General features: G+C 34.8%; 1 protein-coding gene across 1 annotated transcript; it reads left to right on the top strand.

Annotated features, from left to right (window-relative positions):
- Positions 1-645: 645 nt before the first annotated feature.
- On the top strand, positions 646-19,302 carry MS3_00007219 (uncharacterized protein). The gene is made up of 16 exons (XM_051215475.1): positions 646-754; positions 826-912; positions 1,220-1,302; positions 1,769-1,889; positions 3,584-3,750; positions 5,177-5,282; positions 6,131-6,183; positions 7,148-7,235; positions 8,880-8,963; positions 9,740-9,816; positions 11,062-11,172; positions 11,962-12,169; positions 12,897-12,957; positions 13,814-13,938; positions 16,083-16,238; positions 19,016-19,302. Exons 1-16 carry the CDS (start codon positions 665-667, stop codon positions 19,031-19,033), a joined length of 1,635 nt encoding a protein of 544 aa, XP_051065984.1. The 5' UTR covers positions 646-664; the 3' UTR covers positions 19,034-19,302.
- The last annotated feature ends 3,209 nt before the right edge of the window (positions 19,303-22,511 follow it).

Genomic DNA, 22,511 nt, shown 5'->3' on the forward strand with positions numbered 1-22,511 from the left:
GACATTACACTGGAAAACGCTGTTCTTTATTATTAACGCCAGCTTCCATTTCACGATATTTTAATACAAGTGAACCTAAATATTTATTCTAGCCCATTGAATTCTCAAGTCGATACACAACTTTCAGAATAAAATTACTGAATCAACATTCAACAACATATTTACAGGTTCAGATTAGCTTCAAGCAGTACGGAATTAGGAAATTCTGATTATTCCAATTGTCGTGCAACTTGCACTAAATACTAGTTCAGGGAGGTATGTTTTCTATTTACTATAACTACGATATATGCTGGCTCAATGTTGACCATTATATTGGTTGAGCTGAAAGAACCGCATGAGGTTTATAAAACAATAAAATTGTAATTGGGAATACGGTTTTGTTAAGCTAGAGTATACACAAGTTGAGCCATGTGAAGTGAATTTATCGTGTTCTTTGTAGAAAATCAGTTAAAAGGCTCACCTGAATAGAGATTTTTGATTATTCACACAAATCCATCGTGTTGATTTGTAAGCGCAGTTTTGGAAAAGAGTTCAAACAAGGACATGAGAAATATTTAATACAATCTGTATGCAAAGTGAAAAATATGTAGGAAGTTCACATGCATCATCTATTATAAATACATTCAGAAAAGTAATACACGGTGGTTCACTGTGAAGTATACTAATGAAAATCTACAAATTTGTCCTGCTGTGCATTGTACTGTTGAAATCGGTGAATGGTAAACGTGACCAGCAAGTGGTACAAGAACAACAGGTAAGTGATCAATAAGAATACTGAACAAACCTCTGCTTCGGGAACATTATACTTATCCATAAACTTTACAGAAAAGATCGTTGACCAATAAACAGTTGCAAATCATCTTAGTTTATGATGAAGATTTAGAACAGAATCGAGCCTTTCCGAAAATAAAGGTAAGTCTTGTTTTTGATTATAGTTCAGTATTTGATGATGTGATAAGTTAGTAAGTTGATTGAACGTCCAACATTTAGATCACAGTGATCGCAGAAAACCCTCTCGTTATTTAAGTCAATGGAAATAGAAAAACGTTTATGTATATGATCAATATTGTAGACAGATCGCGATACGGTATTGACAGAAGTGTTATGGAGGTATTTGATGGTTTATAATCATATAACTGTATCGTTCAATGTGGTATTGGTGAAAATATATCACTTCACTTTCTATCAATGATTATTTGTGTGTTTTTCTTGTCAACAGGAAGCAATGCAGAGTGCTTCAAGTTATTGGGAGAAAACACTGAAGGTGAAGATAGACAGTGAGAAACCAGTGCATTTGCCAAGGTTAATAATAATTGATAAGTTGATGAATTCAAAACGAACTACTTCGCTTTCAAAAGTTTCCTGACATACATATATATAAATCTTTGAAGCAATGTCGACTGAACGAATACCTATACCTAACATCATTAGTGGTCATGATCCTTGAACATTTCATGCAATATACTTTGTAGATAACTTCCTATTCATGTCATTCAACAAAGCGTTAAATGGGGAAAACATATTTATACAGTCTGTGAAAACACACTTCGGATCGGTTTCAAAATGGTTTAAGGGAGGTTCAAAGAAAAAACATCACTAATAGAGTTCACGAATATTGAGAATTTGTGAACAAATATTAACATAAGAATTAAACTGAATCTGTTAACTTACACAATATTCACGTTAAAGCTATAACGCTAGAATCATTTCCAACTTTTCACCATCGCTAATGCCTTCTTTATTTTTAACAAATTTCATTGTTTTCAAGAGAATGTTCGAATGAAGGACACTTTGTAGAAATGAAAAAGAATATTCCATCTTGCCGGAATTCGAAATGTAAAAAACATACACTCATTCAAGGTGTAAAGATTCCTAACAAATATTTGTCGGTAAGTGTAACAGTAAATAAGATGTGTTTTCATAGCATATGTAGACATACATGACCGTTCTTAGTTTTGAGGTGATTTGTCTGGTTAATTCTGATAACGAACGAGACGTCGATCTGCTAAATAGTAGACTGGTCGTCTGTGCTCGTTTGAGGCTATTGCTTTTGTATGGAGTAGTGTGGTCATGATCCAACAGGTGAGGTGCCGGCTTTCACTACTCAGAGGGACAAGTGGCACACGAAATTGAACAATACCAGATATCTGATGCCGTCAGATATCCTGGGCCACACGTGCGCTACAATGACGGTGCCGAGAAGTCGTGAATCCCGGTACAAAAGGGTGGGAAAACTGTTTCCTCACTATCATAACTGGGATCAAGGATTGCAAATATTCCCCGTGAACGTGAAGTTCCTGGTAAGTGCAAGTCATGCGCTTGAACTAACTGCGTCTCTGCCCTTTGTACACACCTCACCTTGCTACTAACGATTGAATGGTTTAATGAGGTCTTTGGATTGGTGTCGTTGTAGTGGCTTTACCACCCAACTGAGAAGATGACCTAATTTGACTATTTAGAGGACGTCAAAGTTGTGAAAAAGGTTCCGAAGGTGAAGCTGCCTAGGGATCAACATCATGGCCCGAGAATATATAATGTAGCGTGCACCTGACTTCGTGCTGAACTGCATGTACCCTGGCTTAGTGGTATCTACCATACGCTTCAGCGTTTTTATATGTATGATATATATTGTGAAAATCGTCATGATCACATTGTCTTCATTTGTAATGAGGTATCATTTTTGAATGAAACATAAAAACAAATTGGATTGTTAATTGTTTGTACAAGGAGAGATCTTCATGTATATATTAATGAACTTAACAAATGTGATCGTATTAACTACATAACATGACATTACGAACATCAACTTATCAGTGAACTTGATCAGAGATGTGTACACGCCAGATAAAGCAATGCAACACGTAATGTGCAACAAATTTGAAACATATTATTTATGAATGCTTTGTGAGCTGTCATGAACTACTCATTTTTAAAGTAGTTTTCTGTGGACGACTGAAATTATGAGGAAGCTACACTGCAACTACTTCAACTGATCTTCATAAAACATCCCGAAAATAGTGTTTATCGTCATCAACAGTAATAACCTTTATCCATCACTAAAACTTTATGTGATGTATGAAACTCCTGATTTGTCTTAACTCAGGCAAATATCTGATCGGAAAGTTATGATACAAAATGTTGCAGGCGTGAAACATAGAGAATGAGTCTTGTTGTCATTAGACTATAATTTACAAATACGGAAGCTTGATTTTGAACATCTCGACAGGTTAAGAAAGCAAACATTTGGGCAACTATTCTGAATTGGTGAAATACTATTTTGACCTACAAGTTAGATATTTCAGGTGGAAAGCTTTTAATGTTAGCTAATTTAAAAAATGTGGACTTGACTGTGTTCTGTGCAGTTAATCAAGTCAGAAGTGAACCTCTGATAGTTATGTTCAGTTTTACTTAGTTTAAATGACAGGACTTCAAGATCAGTATGACAACAACCAGTACACACTGCTCAACAGACTTGTAATGTATAGTTCGATATTTAAACATTGTCTAGACATTTAACTTAAACTAATTGGAATCAAACAACATAATATGCAATCTCGTTCATAATATTCCAATTTTTTTTCAGTCGTGCTATCATGAAGAAAACCGAATATATAGAAAAGTTTATTCAGAAGGCAGTGGGATAGCTCCCAATCAGTTATTGATAATTTTGACGGGCTCAAGTAGAACACCGCGTGATAAATGCTCAAATATTCATGCTGCACGTGTTGCCACACATCCAACTACTGGGAGGTAAGCTATTTAGCTGGTGAAAATATTCAATTTATTAAACATTAAGTGTTAAATACAACATGAGATTTTCTCCATTTTTAATTAGCTTTTAGGTAGAAAAACATTGATGAACTTAAATTTAGTTGACATTTGACCGTAACACTTTTTATATTACCTATGTTGTTTCACTTTTTGTACGAATGACCAAAGAACTACACATTTTTTAGTATCTACTATGTATGTTGACAAAAGAGTATTTGTTCAAATTAACCGATAGTTTGATAAGATCACCAAAACAAGTGTTCTAACGAACCGATTTCGATCAACAACCAACTGGTATGAAAATCTATAATATTTTTAATTTCTCATGTTGTAACTGTTTACTTGCAACGAATGTCAAGTAAAAAGAATGCGTTTATTTGGCGTACTGCCGTGCTGCCCTCTCATTTAAATATATGTATGATATCACTCACTTGTTGACAATATTTGAGTTCAAGTCAACTTCTCTTGAATTAGCCAACCTTCTTAGGACTTAAATTATACTATTCAGCGAAATGAAGGTACATGCTGAGTTGGAGATGACTTTAATATCTCCCTTATGAACTGAATGTTGTATCAATGAAATCATGCTGCGGTGCGGAGTAGTGCTCTGCTTCCAAGCAGTCAAAAAATATTTTCCAGGGTTTTAAGTGAATGTCACCTATGGTCTCGTTAACAAAAATTTTCAACGAAATAAATGTTATGACTGTAGAACTATATTTAAGAGACTAAATGCTGTTTACTATGAAACATTTCTTGCTGAACAACGACTGACTACATTTCGCCTCATATCTATGTAGATATCATTTTGAACAAAAAATTGGTGTATGTTATTTGATACAGGTTCGTCTTGTGTCATGGTGATTTCCATCGGTGATGAGAGAAACCAAACAGCCCCAGAACAGAATATTATAATATTACAGTGTCATACGATGAACAAACAAGTACACCTCAATTATCTCGAATTAGTTAAACAATATCTCGAAATCCCTTATATGATCACGTTCATGGTGTTATCAACTGGATCCACTTATGCCCGATCAAACATAAAATGTGGATCAGCAGATTCAATGCTCAAAATATTTCACATCTACACACCTTGTTACTGTATATGTGTAGCACCAAGATGTTTTCTTGCATTAGGACAAACCATTTGTCTCATGTTATATGTTGATGGATTGAGTATGACGTTTTTGTAGTGTTGCGTTCACTTGGAATGACTATTTTATTTGGATGTAAGCACTTTTTCTGTATAATGTAGTTTTATTATATTCAGTATAACTGTCTATCTTCACCTTTATCATACACATAACGTCACTTCTCTGTACAATATCTCATGGAAAAATAATTAGTAATGAACTAAAGCTTTATAACTAATGTAATCCAATACTTGTATTTAATTCTACAGGCCTTTTATGGGCGTATTGAATTATTGTCTGCCTGAGGAAGAATTGATCACAATTACGGATGACAAGTTGATCAATTTAATAAAGCGTGAGCTAGCTCATCTACTTGTGAGTACTTTTCAGTTTATGAAATATGGTATCCGTACTTTGACATACAGATAATCTTGTTTCGTCCAGCATTTAGTTAGTACGATGAGTAGTGCAGTTGTTTAATTAGTTTGATCACAAATTCATTTCTGTTGTGTTCTGTATCAACTGTGACAATTTGTGTAATTGCGTTTGCACTTCTCACAATTTATTAATTATTACACAAGTTTCTCTGAACTAAATTAGCCAGATATGGAAACAATATTAAAACTACGTACTATCATTATGATGCTCATATAGTTTGTACATTATTTATATGAACTGCTCACCGTAAGAAACAATTTAAACCGATAAAAAGCTGAATTCTTTCGAATAGTGTACAGTCTAGCAGTAAAGACAGAAGATAATAAGCGATTTCTATATGGTGTATTATAAAATGTCGATATGTTGATTTAATGTATAAAACAATGTTTGAATTCACTGAAAAATCGAAATACCACAAAATTATCAGTATGGGTTGTGAAGATTATTATATTATTGATTGAGATTATGAACTGGTTGATGTTGGATGCCTGCACAGTGGTCTAGAGGTTAAGCGTTGGCGCGCGAGAACGCAGGTCGCGTGCTTGAATCCCATAAGCAGGGTGGTGGATGCGCACTATTGGCGATTCCCACAATAGGACGTACCGGCCGTCCAGTCCTTTCAGGTTTTCGATGGTGGTTTAACATCAATGGGCTCATGATATCAATCAAATAGTATAACACTTTTGTTTATAAAACAAGTTTTATGGTTCATCTGAAGACTGTAATCGTTGAGCACAAGTCGAATAAGAAATTGAACCACATTAATTTCTTATTTTATTTATAAGGGATTTCATCCTTCAATTTTTGGGTCGGAAAAGTTTATGTCAGCGAAAATTCCGTGAGTAATAATAAAAGTGGTTGTAAACTGTTGTTTTTATTATGTGTCAGCATGTGTTTAAATTTGTCCACATTTTAGCTTTACAGGGATATACGTAACTATTTATGTCGGTAGGTGGAAATTGAAAGTCGCAGTTCGAAACATAAAAAGGGTGCAAGCATAGAAATTTCAGAAAGTATAACAACACATGTTTCTGTATGCAGATTAACTTTGGGAACAAGCGTCCATTCACATGTTAATCCTTTTGTTCTCTATCTAAGAGATCAGTAGTTGATCGTTGATAAGAGCAACAATCAGGCTGATGTGTCACGTGGGAATATTCGAGCATCAGAAAAAGAGTTTATGACATCTTATTCTACTCATTTCTCAGTTGGAATGCTAAACCTAATTAAATCTCCATTACATAGTGTCTGTTGAAACTATAGACCATTTTCTAATTCCTTTATGAATAAACAAAAATTGAACGATTAATGTAAATTCACCGTTTGATTTCTCATATCCTACTTCTTACAGCTTTGTCTGAGAGGTGGCTATGATAAAAATCCAAATACCAATTGAGCTAGACGAATATATTTCAGGCACTGATTTACTCAGACAGAAGTCAGTATGACAGGTTCGCGACGAAGCAAAGAGGGAAAGCATTCTAACTCCCTATGATAAAGACGTGATAGAAAATAACCTAATGACATGTGATGGATAACCTACTATACAAAGTTTTGAGTAGATAGCTGACAAGGTCAAAATATGTGTCCAATTTATGATCAAGAATAAACTACCTGGTTTGCCCAAAAGCCAGAATAATCCATGTGGAAGTGACAGGGTAACGGATCATATAAAATATAGTTTTCTAATTAGCCAATGCATGAAATTTACCTCTAGACATTAAAGATTTATTTTGAGTGGAGTAAGTGACAGTTCACAAAGTTCAATCTACATCACTGTATGTTATTGTTCCAATCCCTAGATCTGTTCAAAACATAACGCTATCTTGGCTATCAACTAAAGGAACCTACAAAATACAAAAGAAAATTCTCAGTCTACCAAAGATGCTGGTAAGTTGCATATTTATTTCGTATAAACAGAGAAGCATTTCTACTAAACTGCATCATGTCAACATCTGAAACGTAAATACTACCAATGATCGTCATTCTCACTGAGTCCTTGAATATGACAATTTGGGAAAATGTTTTACTCCATTTGATGGATTCCTTTACTTTACTTTTCTTCACATTCTCTGTGACTTGAAATTCTACTTAGCCGAACTAAATTCAAAGAATTCTAGGTGACATGCATAAACATAGATTCCACGAGTAATATATATATATATATATATATATATATATATATACATAGCGCTTGTCGGATTTGTTCGACAATTCATATGAACTACATTTTAGATACAAAAAGCCATGTCCTAGGGTCTTTTCCTAATACATATACAAGCGTTGCTTTGCATTTGGTTTGATTTTTCTTTACAGTTGGTGTTAATTCAGTCCATTTGTATGTGATTTGGAAGCCCATGTCTTTAACATATTGGGGTTAATCTGTCGTAGAAACGTCATTAATTGGCTCAGTGAAATTTATGAGCTATTCTTGTGGAGTCAAACTGAGATTCGATGATCGAGAGAGCACAACACCTGTCAGTTCACTTCTGCTTCATTTCTAATAAATCTGTGTCTTGTTTGTTTGTTGGCATTGTGATCGTGTTATATAGGATGGAATGCAATGCAATAAACAACCCGTCGTTCGGTAATTATTAGACGAGGAATTACAATGGGTCATAACACGTTATTCACAGCCACAAATGTGATGAAATTATTTGAGAAATGTCAAAGCATGTACGGCATCATGAATTGTGATGCTTTCTAACTTCAGTAAGTAGGATAGCGTATGATTGTAAGAAATCAGAAAGTGAATTAGCCCTATCCGGCATACATTTGCAATTCGTCACTAGTATCATTCATACTTTCAAGATTTGCGAACAGGTTTTATATAAGTCATTGATTCAACTGGAATTCGGTGATAACGAAATTGATTGGAAAGTGTAGCAGTAGTTTGTTGAGGGTGGATGGAATATAGCCAATCCAGACTGATCCAAACGCAGTGAAAATGACCATAGTGTGGTGTGCGCTACTTATATTCATTTAAGTAGTATATAACGTGCTTTAAATAAACGTAAGGTTCGGCAGCAGAAGATGGCTAAGATCAAGAAAGGAAGAGCAAGTGCACAATAGAATTGTAAGAAAACGCATGTACAATGGAATGGGAAACAATGGATTAGTGTTTGCAACGGGAACAGTACAGTTTAATATGATGGAATGATATTTTGCAAATTGACGATTGACTTTATGGTATTCACATTTTATTGAGATAGTCTGTAATCTTTGTACTAAATACAATCGATTGTCCCCACCCGTGTTCTTGTTCACTACAATAGCATTATAATTCACACTAATGTCAATACAGTTAGAGTTAAGTAGTTGGTTTGTGGTGAATATTCAATCCGAAAACAACACAAATATTTCTAAATCACGCATCTGAACCAGATTCATCTGCAAATCGCTTCTTTCTTATGCCTCTTGTTTTAATGCATCAATTACTAACTTGAGTTTACATTATGATGATTTTCGTTCATTATTAATTGACTTTTTATTGATAACGCCTAATGACACTTCACATCGTTTATCTGAATGAAGAAGGAAGCAAGAGAACATTTCGACTGCAGCCAACTACAAGGAATCGAGCTGGATGAAAACCATTTGAGTCACAGAGTAATGGGAGTGAGTTTGCTTATACCATAGATTTTTGAAGTTAGTTATTCATTCAGCAGAATAATCTGTCCTCTGAATACTGTTCATGTAGAACATGTTTGATTTTCCATATACAGAAAACGTTTGTATGCACACTGTTGTTTGAGTATGTAGAGAAGTAAAATATAACAAGTATCAACGTTGTTCTGAGTGCATTAAATGAAAGATAGTTTAACATGTAACATTGAAGTAGAAAACAAGTTAGACATTCACAGATTTCGTATGATGCTTCATAGATTGTTTGCAACATTTTTAAGTTTTTCAACACACTCGACTTAGCATTACATAACTCAGATGTCACAAATCGGTAGCAAAGCATCATAAAATAAGAAATACTCCTAACCTGATAAGTAACTTAGCATGTTTTCGAAGCAATTCTTGTTGTCAAGTCAGAATAAAACCAACTGTAGTATCTATAAATGCATCAACACATGAATACCGTAAATCACTGAGGATTTTTCTTAATGCAATTTATTTTCAAAATACAATTAAAAGCGTCAATATTTACACAGCTTTTGGTACTGAATAGAAGCAGCACATAAAGATAAAACCATACACGTTTTGTAAATAAATAAATGACCGATAGGACGACAGTTTTGAATGATATAGCAGAAATCCCATGTAAAGTTAACTGCAAGCGTTTAGTTTTCATAGTGAGATGTGAATCGTGATATGAAAGAACCACAATCATATAAGTTCCATACTTATTTATTCCTAATGTTTCAATGTCATCTCACTTTCATCAGAATGATTTGATGACACCTTATCCATTGGAATCAAAACGTGTTTCAAGAATAACTCTGGCTTATTTCGAGGATATAAAGTAAGTGTTACATGTCGAAATGAGATTAATTAACTCGTGATAGACTTCACAAATGTTTATATGGAAGATACCTAATATGACGTTATATAGTTAAGACGTACTAAAACGCCTTATTTACTCCTGCACCTGTCTTCCTTAGACATGAATCAATATAAACTGAAGTAGCACTGAAGTAGTTTTATGAATAAAGCTTCATTGGTGTTGCTTACCTTATTTAGAATCGAAGAGCCAAGTTTTGTGGCGGTCTGTGAGTCTACATGAGACCTTGCACTTCAAGCTACGTTTGTAGCAGACGTATCTGAGGCATTTAAAGCAATATAACATTATCTGTAAAACTGTTTCTTTCGAAAACGGTTACAGTAACAACGGGATAAATCGATTAATTAAACGTTGAAATGATCTAAATTTCAAACGTTGATATAATTTCAAATGTAATTTTCACATATGATGGCTTCACTTTACTCGGCATGCACCCTTTGTATAACCACTTTTTCTAATAATGACAAATATTCGTATAACTAGTTAATTGCTTTCATACTCCAGAATGGCAGTACGCCGAAGTGGAATTGATGATTGTTCACAGGGCAAAATTCTTACATTTATTTAAAGTTACGTAATATTGGAATACGCTGACACTGGAGTATCCTTCATCACGTGTGACAATGACGAAGCAATCATCTGTTTTAGTTGAGACTTCTATTCTCAGAAGCTAATCGCAATTACAGTTGTATAGTTTCAGAAGGTCGGATCATCAAAAAGCGAATTTTCTGAGCTGTTATTTATTCTAACTCTTTGATGACTCAATAGGTTTCTATCGTGGATTGGTCAATAAATGTCTGAAAAATATAGTACCAACGGTAATAAGGGAACCGACGAATACTTCAACTTGTACAGTGTAGAGTACCATTATATTACGGTCAAGCCATAAAGCGATACTTCCATATTTGAATAATTTTCTCTAAATACCTTTCAAGTTTGAAATTCATTTGTGCTTGTTAGTCATGCTTAGTTACACAACAATCGGTCAAACTCATTGGAAGTATCTCACTATTTCTCCTTAAATATGATGTTAGTAGTCTAGATTTACAACACTTGCAGTCTTCACGTCCTCTGACCTCACAACCTGTATTGAAAAATAAAAGAGTAAGCTAAATTAATTTCAAATAACAAATCAATATTCAAAATATCATCACACCACAATCTCTCGTAATCACAGTCTTATTCAATCTATTTCGCTCACTAAAGCATGTACGATGTCGACTATTCTATGGCCGATGATTTCAAATGGGGAAAAGGCTTGGGCTGTGATTTCGTGTTGAAGAGCTGTTATGAATACATCAAGGACAGAAAAAGCAGGTAAAATAGACACATTATGTGTTTATGCTTGAACTTTTTTAAATTTATATTGAGCAACTAAAAAATTGCCTCAACGCTTCACAAGTATGAGTAACAGTTGAACCATATGAACGGCATATGATCTCGATCTCGTTATCAGTTATGTTTACATTTTTCAACACACACAGTCCAGCAATTATAATCTTCAACTCAGCTGTAAACGTTGCTGATTTGTTACACTTTGTAATAAAAATTTATCATTTGTTTCATGATGGAGTGATTCAATGTGGAAAAGCTTCAAGTTGAGGAACAGTTATCTAGATAATACATTTACTTAAAATGTCAGATCCAGATCACAAAATCTCAGTGTTCTTGACGAGAACATACCTCAACTTCAAAATGTCACGAGGAGAGTGAGAATCTTCAACTATGTAACATGTTAAAGCGTTTATATTCATTAGTCATAACTATTTTCAATAGGATTTGTATTCTCCCTTGGTTGATTCTGAACCTGGTTTTTGACATATGTCCGTCAGTGTGTATCATAATAGTCACCATACTTGTTCGACATACTAATGTCTACCTGGATTGAGAATCCCCCTGAAATACACGTCCACATTTGAATCTGAAGTCACGAAGATCAGTCTGAGAGTGAGCAACTAAGCAAGGATCTAGGTATAGCATCATCTACACAAAATAATTTGTCATCATTCTTGATTTATCTACGTGATGACGTAAGTAGATATAATTGCTGTTAACTTAATGTGGTAAATGTTCATTTCAATGAACATTAAATCCTTCTTTTCTCAGAGGACAAGATATTGAGCCCTACTGTGATATTCCGAACGAACCAAAATGCGCCGGTTATGAAAACGGGATTGGTGGTTGCCTTCTATATGAACACGGCAAACAATTAAACGAAACGTTTCAGTATATGGATAATTTGTTCCCTTTTACTGCCAAACAAAAAGAGAAATATGGTGGCCATATGGCTTTTGACTACTGTCCAGTCCTCATAGTAAGTCACACTATTTTACAGTCGTATGACAATTTTGTGCTAAACAAGTGTGTTGATCAGACAACCAATGTGATATTGTGATAGGTACCAAACCACTCTCGTCGTGCATTTGACATTCTTTAGGTAGTTTTGCAAGTAATTAGTCTGAAATGGAGTTGGTCACCTAAATGATGATCTGGTACAAGGCACCTGGAATTTTTACATGAGATGAACCGCGTAATCAGATATGGTTCGTGAATATATCATTTCACTGGTACTTAGTAATTATTTTAACTAAGAGATGCATGTATTCGTATGTTCTTTAATACAGTGATACGCAAAGGTGTCTGTTGTAAATAATTTTATTTCTGATTCCTTGAGATTTTACAGCCATTCACAGTTCCGTTATCTCTAAAACAATATTTAAATAAATTATTATTTCAGTCACCGAATCTGTTCTGCTTGAGAAGTATTGTGAAGTAATAAGATGATCTTATCGCTTTTCAGGAAATCATGCGAAAGCTTGTTCGTCTACTTTCAGAGATAATCATCATTATTTTCATCATGATCATCATAAAACACTGAATATCCTATCAATGATTTCTGACGGAAACAGATTTCGATAATGTCTCTGTATTCCTATTCTAAATCATTCAGTCATATGGATTAAAATTTTCTTGAGACGATAGTGAACTTTGGATACTTCATACAGACTATAGTTGCTGTTTTTTAAAACCATCCCATTTAGATTCAGCCAGGTGTAAATGGTAGTTCACTCCTGTGCGAGGAGAAAGATGATTTAAAAACAGGTTTGTTAATAGAAATATTTTGTTCGTTCACCTATTTGAATATTTATATTGATATTTCATGGTAAATCAATAATTAGTGTGTTACACTGAGATGCGTGCTACTTACATGGACATGAGAAGTGGATAACGCGAGTCAGGAATATAATGTCTAGTAGAAGGAGTTTGAGAAGATCAGGAAGGTACGAACGAGGACAGAAAGCAATAGGTATGGGAATACAGGAACAGTGAAGTTTGAGACGATTGACTGACATTTGCAAAAGGAGAAGTCAAGTTTGACACGATTGATATTCCGCAAAAGATATATTGACTGTATGGTTTTCAGATTTTACTAAGTAATTCTGTATATCTTGACCAAAGTACTTTCGATTGCCCCTACTGGTGTTCTCGTTCACTGTGACACTTGTACAGGATCTGTCACACTTTATCCCAAATAAACTCTCATAAAATTGAGAAGGTTGCCGAAATAAATGATACTTGTACTCCCTTAGTTGATAACAATCAAAGCATCATGTTAATCGTCACATATTACTTTGGCGTTGTAGTCAACTGCTTACTAAAAAGTCTTATGGCCAGTGCAAGTGAATAATAGACTCATGTCTTTTGTATATGTAGATTTTTGATATTTCTAGTTGGACACACAATTCTTATGCTGGAAAAGTAATGATTAAGAGAAATAAATGGATTGTATGATTGTATTATGAAAACATGTTGATATCATGAACTGAAGTAAACTTTCATCTTGTCAGAATATATACGTGGGTAGTATGTTAATCTATGATGGTAAAACAAATTAGATCTCTACAAATTTACTGTTATATTAAATATACATATATATGTGATTATTAATTTTCTACAGATTCAATGCTAAACATGTTTATGGAATATAGGGGTCCTAATTCAGGTTGTTTTAATGATGAAACACAAACATATGTTAACAAATCTGGAACTTACACTATAAAGAAGAAATCATCTTGTCATAAAGTAAGTCAATATTAGAGTAAAATAGAATTCGTGTTGTTATGACTTGAAGTTGAGGGTTCAAAATTTTTCTTCACCCCGTCGCCAATTGTTGTGACTTGAACTTGGATCGACTTTTACCCCGTGTCAATCGTTGCGTACTTGACTGAAAAGACTGGAGAGCAGTGTGTTATCGATCGGACCAAAGACGTGTTTAACACGTAAGAACGAACTACAGTTCTGTTTGGTCCCGCTTTCCTGTCTAGCCCAGTCAGTTGAGTCCAAAACGCAGGTCTTAGCCTCTGAGATATGAATCACTATATTTCAGACATACTCTGTTTATATACCAAACAACCAGACCACATCGTACCATAAAATCGAAAACAACATTTGTACAATATTTGACAAGTGAAATAAATATTAACCAATAGGAAATGTCCATTCAAAGTCCAAGGCACCATTAGACTTAACATGATAATTATTGGTATGTTCCTCTGCACCCCTAACACATGTGCTCGATGATATTTATGTGTAACACAAGGAAATAAGATTGTGAAGAAGTAGAGAAGAGAAGGTAATCGTATTGAAAAATGAACAACAGATAGATGAAAATAAGTAGATGAGGGTTGACAGTTGTCAGAAAATGAATTAAATCAAATAGAATTCTTTTATTTGAATAAGATCCTCTCACTTATATGAGTAGGAAAAGGAAACTACAATTGGGCCACTACTCCTAATTTTCTAAGTCATGTCTGATAACAATCACAGAGGCTGAACTTCACCATCTGTGTGACGTTAACCGGAGTGTCATGAGGGACCAACAGCAAACAATCCTAAACAAATTTTCATGCCACCACAAAATGTCATGGACTGACCACCACTCAGCGTCTGTAAATAATGCACGATGTTAAGTTATGTAGAACAACATTCATAGTACACGTTCAAGACATTAGAGTCGGTGTATCAAGATGGTGATGCGAATTGGACTGCTTTGCCTAAACGCACATTGCCAATCCATCACGTTACTGACGTACTGTTCAAACTGTGTTCCGTCAGTAACAATTAGGATCAAACATAGAGAGTCGTCTTTATTCACTTTGAAGGTGCAAAGCATATCCTATACCAACTGACACTAATTGCCGACTAGTTACATTAGGATCAGATGAATTAAGTAGCACAACACAACAAGACATTATCATCCCATTTCTCAAGGTCGTGCAGCTTTTTCCCAGGTAACAGAGTCAGATCGTTATTATCTGCTTCCAACAGAGCTCATTACAGAACGTCATCAACGGTAAATTTGAAGAGAGTTGATGAGATAATGGAATGAGGACAACCATAGGTTCATTTTTAACACATTGGAATGATATTTAATTTCTTAAGTTTTGATATAGTTCCTGTCTGTTTCACCAGCCATTGAGTACAGGATTGTCTAAATTGTATTCAGTGGTTAGGAGGTCGGGGAATCCGTTCATTAATGAAATCAAATCTTTGACCAAATTTTAGTCAAACATTATTGATAAGCGTCCGATTATCCTGACAGATTGTCTCATTCAACATAATTTCTTTTGTCGGTGGCTCACATAATTTGATAGGGCCTTAAGCAGTTAAGAGATACAGCTCCTGCTTCCAACTTGTAAGCATCCTCTGACTAATAAGCGACTCAATTTGACGTGAACGTTGCACCATTTTTCATAGTAAAAATCTACATTTATTGTCAAGCTTGTGATCAGCTGGGTTAAACCGATGCCAAGGAGACCGGCGAAACCTATTGCATATAGATGGGACTTTTCGCGAACCAATGCTGACATATGTTTTCCGATGGATCGATAGCCTCTATTGGATTATCTTAAACTGCTTAAATCCCGATAGTAATAGCAACAGACGGTAAAAATAATAAACACAATAATTCTATGTCTACCTGCTGAGTTCAATTATCGTCAACACTTTTCTAAAACGTAGAGACAAATTAACTGTTGAATAATACAAAATGCCTAAAATTAAAATGGTGTACATATTCCTAGGTGAAAATTCCGTCTGTTAACTGGTGTGGTTTAGATTTTTTCTCAAATAGTTAGACAGACATTTTCTTAGAAACTGATTCCTAATGCTGTTTTTTTACTAATTATCTACTGATTGTTCCTTAACTTGATTGCAAAAACTGTCAGTTCCAATGTTCAAAAAATATTGGTGTTCAAGTGATATTTAACGAAAAGGCATTTCAGTGTCCTGTTGGTGGTGGTCCACTACATATGGAGCAACAATTGGGAAGTGGAAATGCTTTCATCGATATACAATGTCCAAAGTGCACGTCATTGTGTAAGGTTAGTCGAAGTGATTTATAACTGTTCGTCAAATCAAGTATACTAATAAAAACCAATAAATCATGCTACTCTGATCACACAGTTTTAGATTTAAAATTTGTTTCGTGATGAGGTGAGAAATTAAATGAAGTAAGTTTGTACAGCGTAGCGTGATTAGTGGTGAAAATCTGTAGAGAGTGAATATCCGTTTGAAGTGTAAGGGAATTTAACATAAACATTACCAGTTGTTCAAATGTATCTGACCAAACGATGAAACAGACTTTTAAGTGGAATTGGATGATAATCAAGAACATATAGAAAAGTGATTCTGTTTCGTCTCTGATGTCAGTATGTATGTTTATTCTGTTCTACTTATATCATGTGTAATCATAGTAAAGTATATAGTGTGTTGTCAGTATTTATTCGATTCAAATCGATGAATGGCGTTCGACTGCATTTAATGATGATTGTGTTGGTGTAATATTTGTTCAGTTGAACAGTCACAAAACTCATACAGTAAATTGTGTTGCGTGCTATAATTCTCACCCATACCTTAAGCATCATATATGCCTTTTCAGCAATAGAACTTCAGAATATTATTCAAAAGCATTGACAAAACATTATCATTAAACTGGGTTTTCGTGGATACTGTAGTGATGTTAATAGTTAAAACTGTCGATGAATTTGATCAAGAACATCAGTGAAAACCTAGTGACACTGAATGGCCTTTCCTCTCTATTATCAACAGTGCGAATCCACGACTCTTCACGTAAGACTTGTATCCAGGAGCTTCAGTCTCACTTGCGAACGCTCATTCTCTTGACCACAAGGCTGTTATTCAACAGTGTTAGTGTCTAACTTCAACCATTCCATGACATCGCGTGGTTATCCATCGTTGTCTTTAGTGAGCGACGGCCTCAAAAAAGAGAGGCTGAAATTCAAAGACCACGGTTTCCTTCAGGAACTCCAGGAAGTCGATCTTGACCTTAGTTACTAGTGAGGACATGATAACTATCAGTATAGGGCTGTGCAGATCGTTGAGTTACAATCGCTGTCATGAATAGAGGAGTCCCATACTGAAACGAAACAGCCGTCCAGCACCAACAGGATTTCAGTGGTGGTCTAGCCTACATCGACTCATGAATTCAACTTATAAAAACAATACTTATCAATTGATTTGAGACCATCAACAAGTTTGCATGTTAAACTCCTGAAAATATGACAGACCTTTAATTCACATAGGTGTTATTTAAACAACGGAACAATGGCCACATATGCGGGTGAGATTTTGACCATCGAAATTCGGTGCAAATAACGATCAATAATGATCAAATAATCACAAAGAGTTTGTTTGGAAATGATTAGTAGAGTTATTTCAAATTCACGTGTATAATTTGCATAGTCTTTAAAAGGAAAACATAAAGCTTTCTAAATTGCTGAGTAACGTGATTATAATATCAACACGCGGGCCTCTTATCAAATATAAACAGCGTTGAGCATCATGTGTGGCCGTCACAAATGCGATAAAACTAGTGCCTTGATAGGGTTTGAGTTTGTCTTACCACATACAGTGAACGAGTGATTCACTGACGTGGATTTCTCAAGCGTGCCATAAAGGCCTTCCGAATTTCATTGACTTTATTAGATCAGACGTTGAACAAAATTAATTCAAGCTAACAATGAGTAGATGTTGACCTATTCACAGTTTTACCAATACTGCATTTTCTCTCTTACACTTGATTTTATATTCAAGAACAGATGACATTGTTATTTCTCAACCTTCCTCTCATCTTCGTCAGGCTGTGCAAGTGTATTCCCATTGTAGCAAACCTGTAAACAGATTAGACTGTAGACATGTTCGTTCAAACATCACTACTGAGTAACGTGTCTTAAATGAGAATAATGTTTTAAGCCTGTGAAATAGGATTTATAATCCCTTACTCCTTCAACATTCACGCGCACTCTTTACACACGTTATTTCAGCCAGTCAATGAAATGTATATTGAGGAGAGCGGAAACAAATATTTCGGCAGAATAATAGGAGACCACTTTATTTTGTTTGGTTCTCGTCAGTTGCTTACAACGTGTGATAATAAGGAACCTTAAATGCAAAACGGATCTAAGTTACTTACGTCAGAGTAATAAGTTTGACGTATTTCTGAAGACAAACCAGCATGTTATAGCGAGCGTGGTAGCCCATCTCACCGAGCTTGTAGAAGCTTTCAGATGAGGAAGACCAAATATTTCCCTAGACACATTTTCCACTGTGAAATTAGGCGGGACTATAATTTATAGACGAACCAATCTGGTATAGAATAACGGGTCTCGGACTTTGGCGCGAAATTCATTCATCTATTTGGCAAAATAAAATCTTGGCATTATAGTTTATGTCAGTTCGTGATGAAATCCATAAATCTAATTGCTGACGCTAACCGTCAACCGTAAATCACAATTCTAATTCCCCACGCTGGTTTATCACCCTCATTTAATTCTAGTTATTGGGTGGACATTCTCAAGGTCACTTGAGAGTCACTCAGAAGTAGTCCATAAATCATAGTCTCACCTGAAAGTGTCAATCATTTTCTTAGATAAAGTTACTCAAATAGGGATTCATGAACCGCTCAGTGTATTACATACATATTTCTATTTTGCGTGGTTCATGTCAAAATATTTCAGTCAGTAGTTATTTAGCGACAGTTCAATAGGCGAGTTTATTCAAGTTTGGAGCGTTTAATGTCTGTAATGCTGAGAAGCAATCATTTACGCAACTATCTATGCTCGGATGTTTTATTTTTCAGGAATATTGTCCAAAGTGAAAGAAAACCGCGTGGAACAACATTCTTCTAGTTGTTGTCGAGAGAGAAACCCATTAATAGATTTGAATAATGAACACTGTTTGGAGGTATCTGTATTTTGAACACTAAATGATAGCTTACCTTAACTTGACATAAACTTAGTATGTATAAATTAACTACGTTAAAACATGTATCGCTTGATCAATCTATCATATTTTGGTGTTGATTTTGATTGTTCTTTATATGGTAAAGTCAATGAGTGTTAAATGTTAATACAATAATTTGAGCAGATATGTTCACCATTTTAACTTTTGTCATTGTGGGTTATTTTCAGAATTAGGTTTTTAATGCAGACGATCAATTCTTGCATAACACATATATTCAACAAACATTTCTGAAGTGTATTCATTTGTCACTGTCTGTAATCTGTCTTGAATCACAGGTTTCTTCTATTAGTCCAACTTCATCTCCTAATGTTTTCGCTCTATTGCACACCAGATTGATTTTCATGTATTCACACCAAAATGTTTCAGAGATTAGACAAAGAACAAATTCTTCACTTTATATATTTTCATTATTCTGTATTACACACTTAGTTGAATACAGTGGTGCAAAGGTAAATTTAGTAAGCACACAAAATTAGAACTTCTCATAGACGTTTTAACTGTGGTTCAATAGATATGTACTTCAGATATTTGACTAATGTTCTTCTTGGTCAATTGCTATTAGAAGAAAAGAGTCGTGCAAAATTGGCGACTATTTAATTTAAGTATGAAATATTTGTGGAGTTCACCTGGTTCGTAGCTCAAATCATGAACGAATACTAGCTGAGAATCATGTGAAAATCAGCTCTGCAATGTTCATTCATTTTTAACAGTTTTCTATACATGTCCTTTCTGATTAGTTTGGTTTAACGTTCTCCCATTTGCTTCGCTCCCTTCGCTTCCATCATTGTCTGTCTATATCAACTGGTGTACGAAATTTACGTATTCAAACTTTATTTCAGTATTTGACTTATTTGATTCCGTCGGTCGTCAACGTGGTTCGAGTCGATGATTATGTATCAGGATGGTGGAGATGTATAATTGTGATTTTATTCAATTCAAAGCAGAATGAATTAACAGCACAAGCTAACGCGAACAATAATATATCATTTAGATTACGAATATCTTTTTGAATCTATACATGCGTAATACATGGGAATAAGAAGAATACGTGATGGAATTTTGTTTTCTGAGTTCGATGTTTTGGTCGTGGAGCTTTCATCGCTCTTCTGAACGACATCATCAGCACAAACTTCAGATAGAAGTGAAGTGTTCGAGTTTCTCCATATGCGTTTCAAAGATTGTTCTGTACACCTCGAAGTTGATTGATTCTTATTGACCCTGAATTTGTCATTGTTTACTTCTTTTTTGGTTGTGTCTCCCATTGGTTTGATTTTCGTTCTTATATTTGTGCATGATTTTCTTGATTGGTTGATAAACTGGATTGAGGTGTCGAGGTGTACAGAACAAGCTGTGAAACGCTTATGGAGAAATTCGAACACGTCACTTCTATCTGAAGTTTGTGCTGATGATGTCGTTCAGAAAAACAATGAAAGCTCCACGACAAAGTCATCCAGCTCAGAGAACCAAACTCCATTAAAATCATCCATCTGAGCTACAAATCTTCTCCATCATGTCAGACGAAATGGTTTGATGGTTTTCGAGTTTGTAACGTTATCACACATAGCTTGTCATTATTTAAAACTGCCATGATCAATAAGCGATATAACCTCGTATGATAATGGAGAAGTTAATTTTTCAACAAGGGAACAGCTCTAAATATAGTTTAAAAATTTGAAATAGGGAACCATGTTTATTTTATTTGACGGAATCATGTTGCAGATAAGTGGTCGAGATGTGTTCAAATACATTTAATTACTTATATTTTCTGGGTTGTATTAATGGGATGTGGAGCATCAAGTAGTCTTGTAAACGTATTTCGCTTGTAAACATACTATTTGTTTTCGGGAATTTAATGCATGTTGACGATGACGTAATTGATATCATTTTCTAAAGCATAGCTGTTATATAACAATTACCTTGTAGAGGTTAAATTCCTCTTTATCTGACTCCAATAAATAGTATCCCATTAACTGAGTATTTGATACAGGCATATCTCCAGGTAGAATTATGGATAATTCGAAACATGGATACCAGTTATAGAGATTATTTATAGTTAATGTATGGTAAAACTGCGCAAGCGGCCAGAAAGCAAGAAAACAGTGAAACTAGTGACAGCATGTTAGTGTGTGAGTGAGTGATATTTAAATCTCCATATATATTTATGAGTGTCAATCGATTGTGGATAATATGTTGATTGTCTCTTTGGTACGAAAATGAGAGAATACATTAAAAATTGATGTACAGAAGTGCGTTCAACTTGATCAGACTCACACATAATTTTACATAGTGAATTGAGTGTCTAATTTACAGTGAGCAAACAAATATTACAATAGTCTCTAAATCTTTTCATTTGAGAAAACTAAGCAAGCTAAGTAAAACAGTGTTCTATATCTTACGTGTGGTAGTAAGAGTAAAATGTTACTAATCAGTTAGTGTGAACAAAATGGCATTAGGCCTACTAACTGATTTTCATGTGATTTATTTTCTTGTCATTGGACTCCTTTCTGGACCCACTGAGAGTGACTCCTTGTTACTATTTGGAACAAGGTAGTGTCTAGTGTTAACCTGGTTCTCTAATCTGAGTCGTGAATCCTGGATCTGACGTACCATGACTAGTCGTATAACCGTAGTATACCCAAGCGAGAGAGAGCAATATTTAAAATATCCGTTGTATTACTTTCTTTTCATCTATTTTCATACAGATAATGTTTCGTTTCGTTGACTGTTCCGAACACAGCATGTTTGTACAATAAATAATTATATCAATTCAACCGCTCCTATTGAGCTAGTTACATAGACCGAACTCAGAGGGCTTTATCTTTGCGTGTTCGTGAACATGTACCAGCATGGTTGGGAAAAGGATTTACTAAATCGGTTAACAGCACCATTCTTTCTCACTTGGTAGATAATGAACATCATATCAAAATAGAGGAAGCCTTCTCAATTTTATATCAAGTTCTAAAATCACCTCAAGGAACCAGATTACAGTTGCTTTACATAGCCGATGCCATCTGGATCAACTCCAGAAAACGAAACGTATGTATCCAAAAGGGTATATCCACGAAAACATATTTGATTACTGTAATCTCACTGTATTTAACTCTCGTTTATTCATCACGTAGAACTTTGAGTTCGCGCGGGCCAAGATATGTTGTAATTTCGACATGTATTTCCCGATCAGTTGTTGCCGTTTTCTATCTGATTTATCTTTCAGATTATCTATACCCGGAGGATTCTTCCTATTCTTGATAACCTCCAGCGAAGTAGACCATAGTTCTACAAATTCAGATCATCCTACAATCTATGGTGTTCTCACTTGACAATGGTCATCT

This window comes from Schistosoma haematobium, chromosome 4 (assembly GCF_000699445.3).
Source record: "Schistosoma haematobium chromosome 4, whole genome shotgun sequence".
Taxonomy (NCBI): domain Eukaryota; kingdom Metazoa; phylum Platyhelminthes; class Trematoda; order Strigeidida; family Schistosomatidae; genus Schistosoma; species Schistosoma haematobium.

Bases quoted from the DNA above. Each gene is read 5' to 3' on its own strand.
- MS3_00007219 (XM_051215475.1), top strand. From the start codon at position 665: ATGAAAATCTACAAATTTGTCCTGCTGTGCATTGTACTGTTGAAATCG. The intron at 1,890-3,583 runs GTAAGTGTAACA...ATTTTTTTTCAG, and splicing joins TTCCTAACAAATATTTGTCG to TCGTGCTATCATGAAGAAAA. The intron at 6,184-7,147 runs GTGAGTAATAAT...TCCAATCCCTAG, and splicing joins TTTATGTCAGCGAAAATTCC to ATCTGTTCAAAACATAACGC.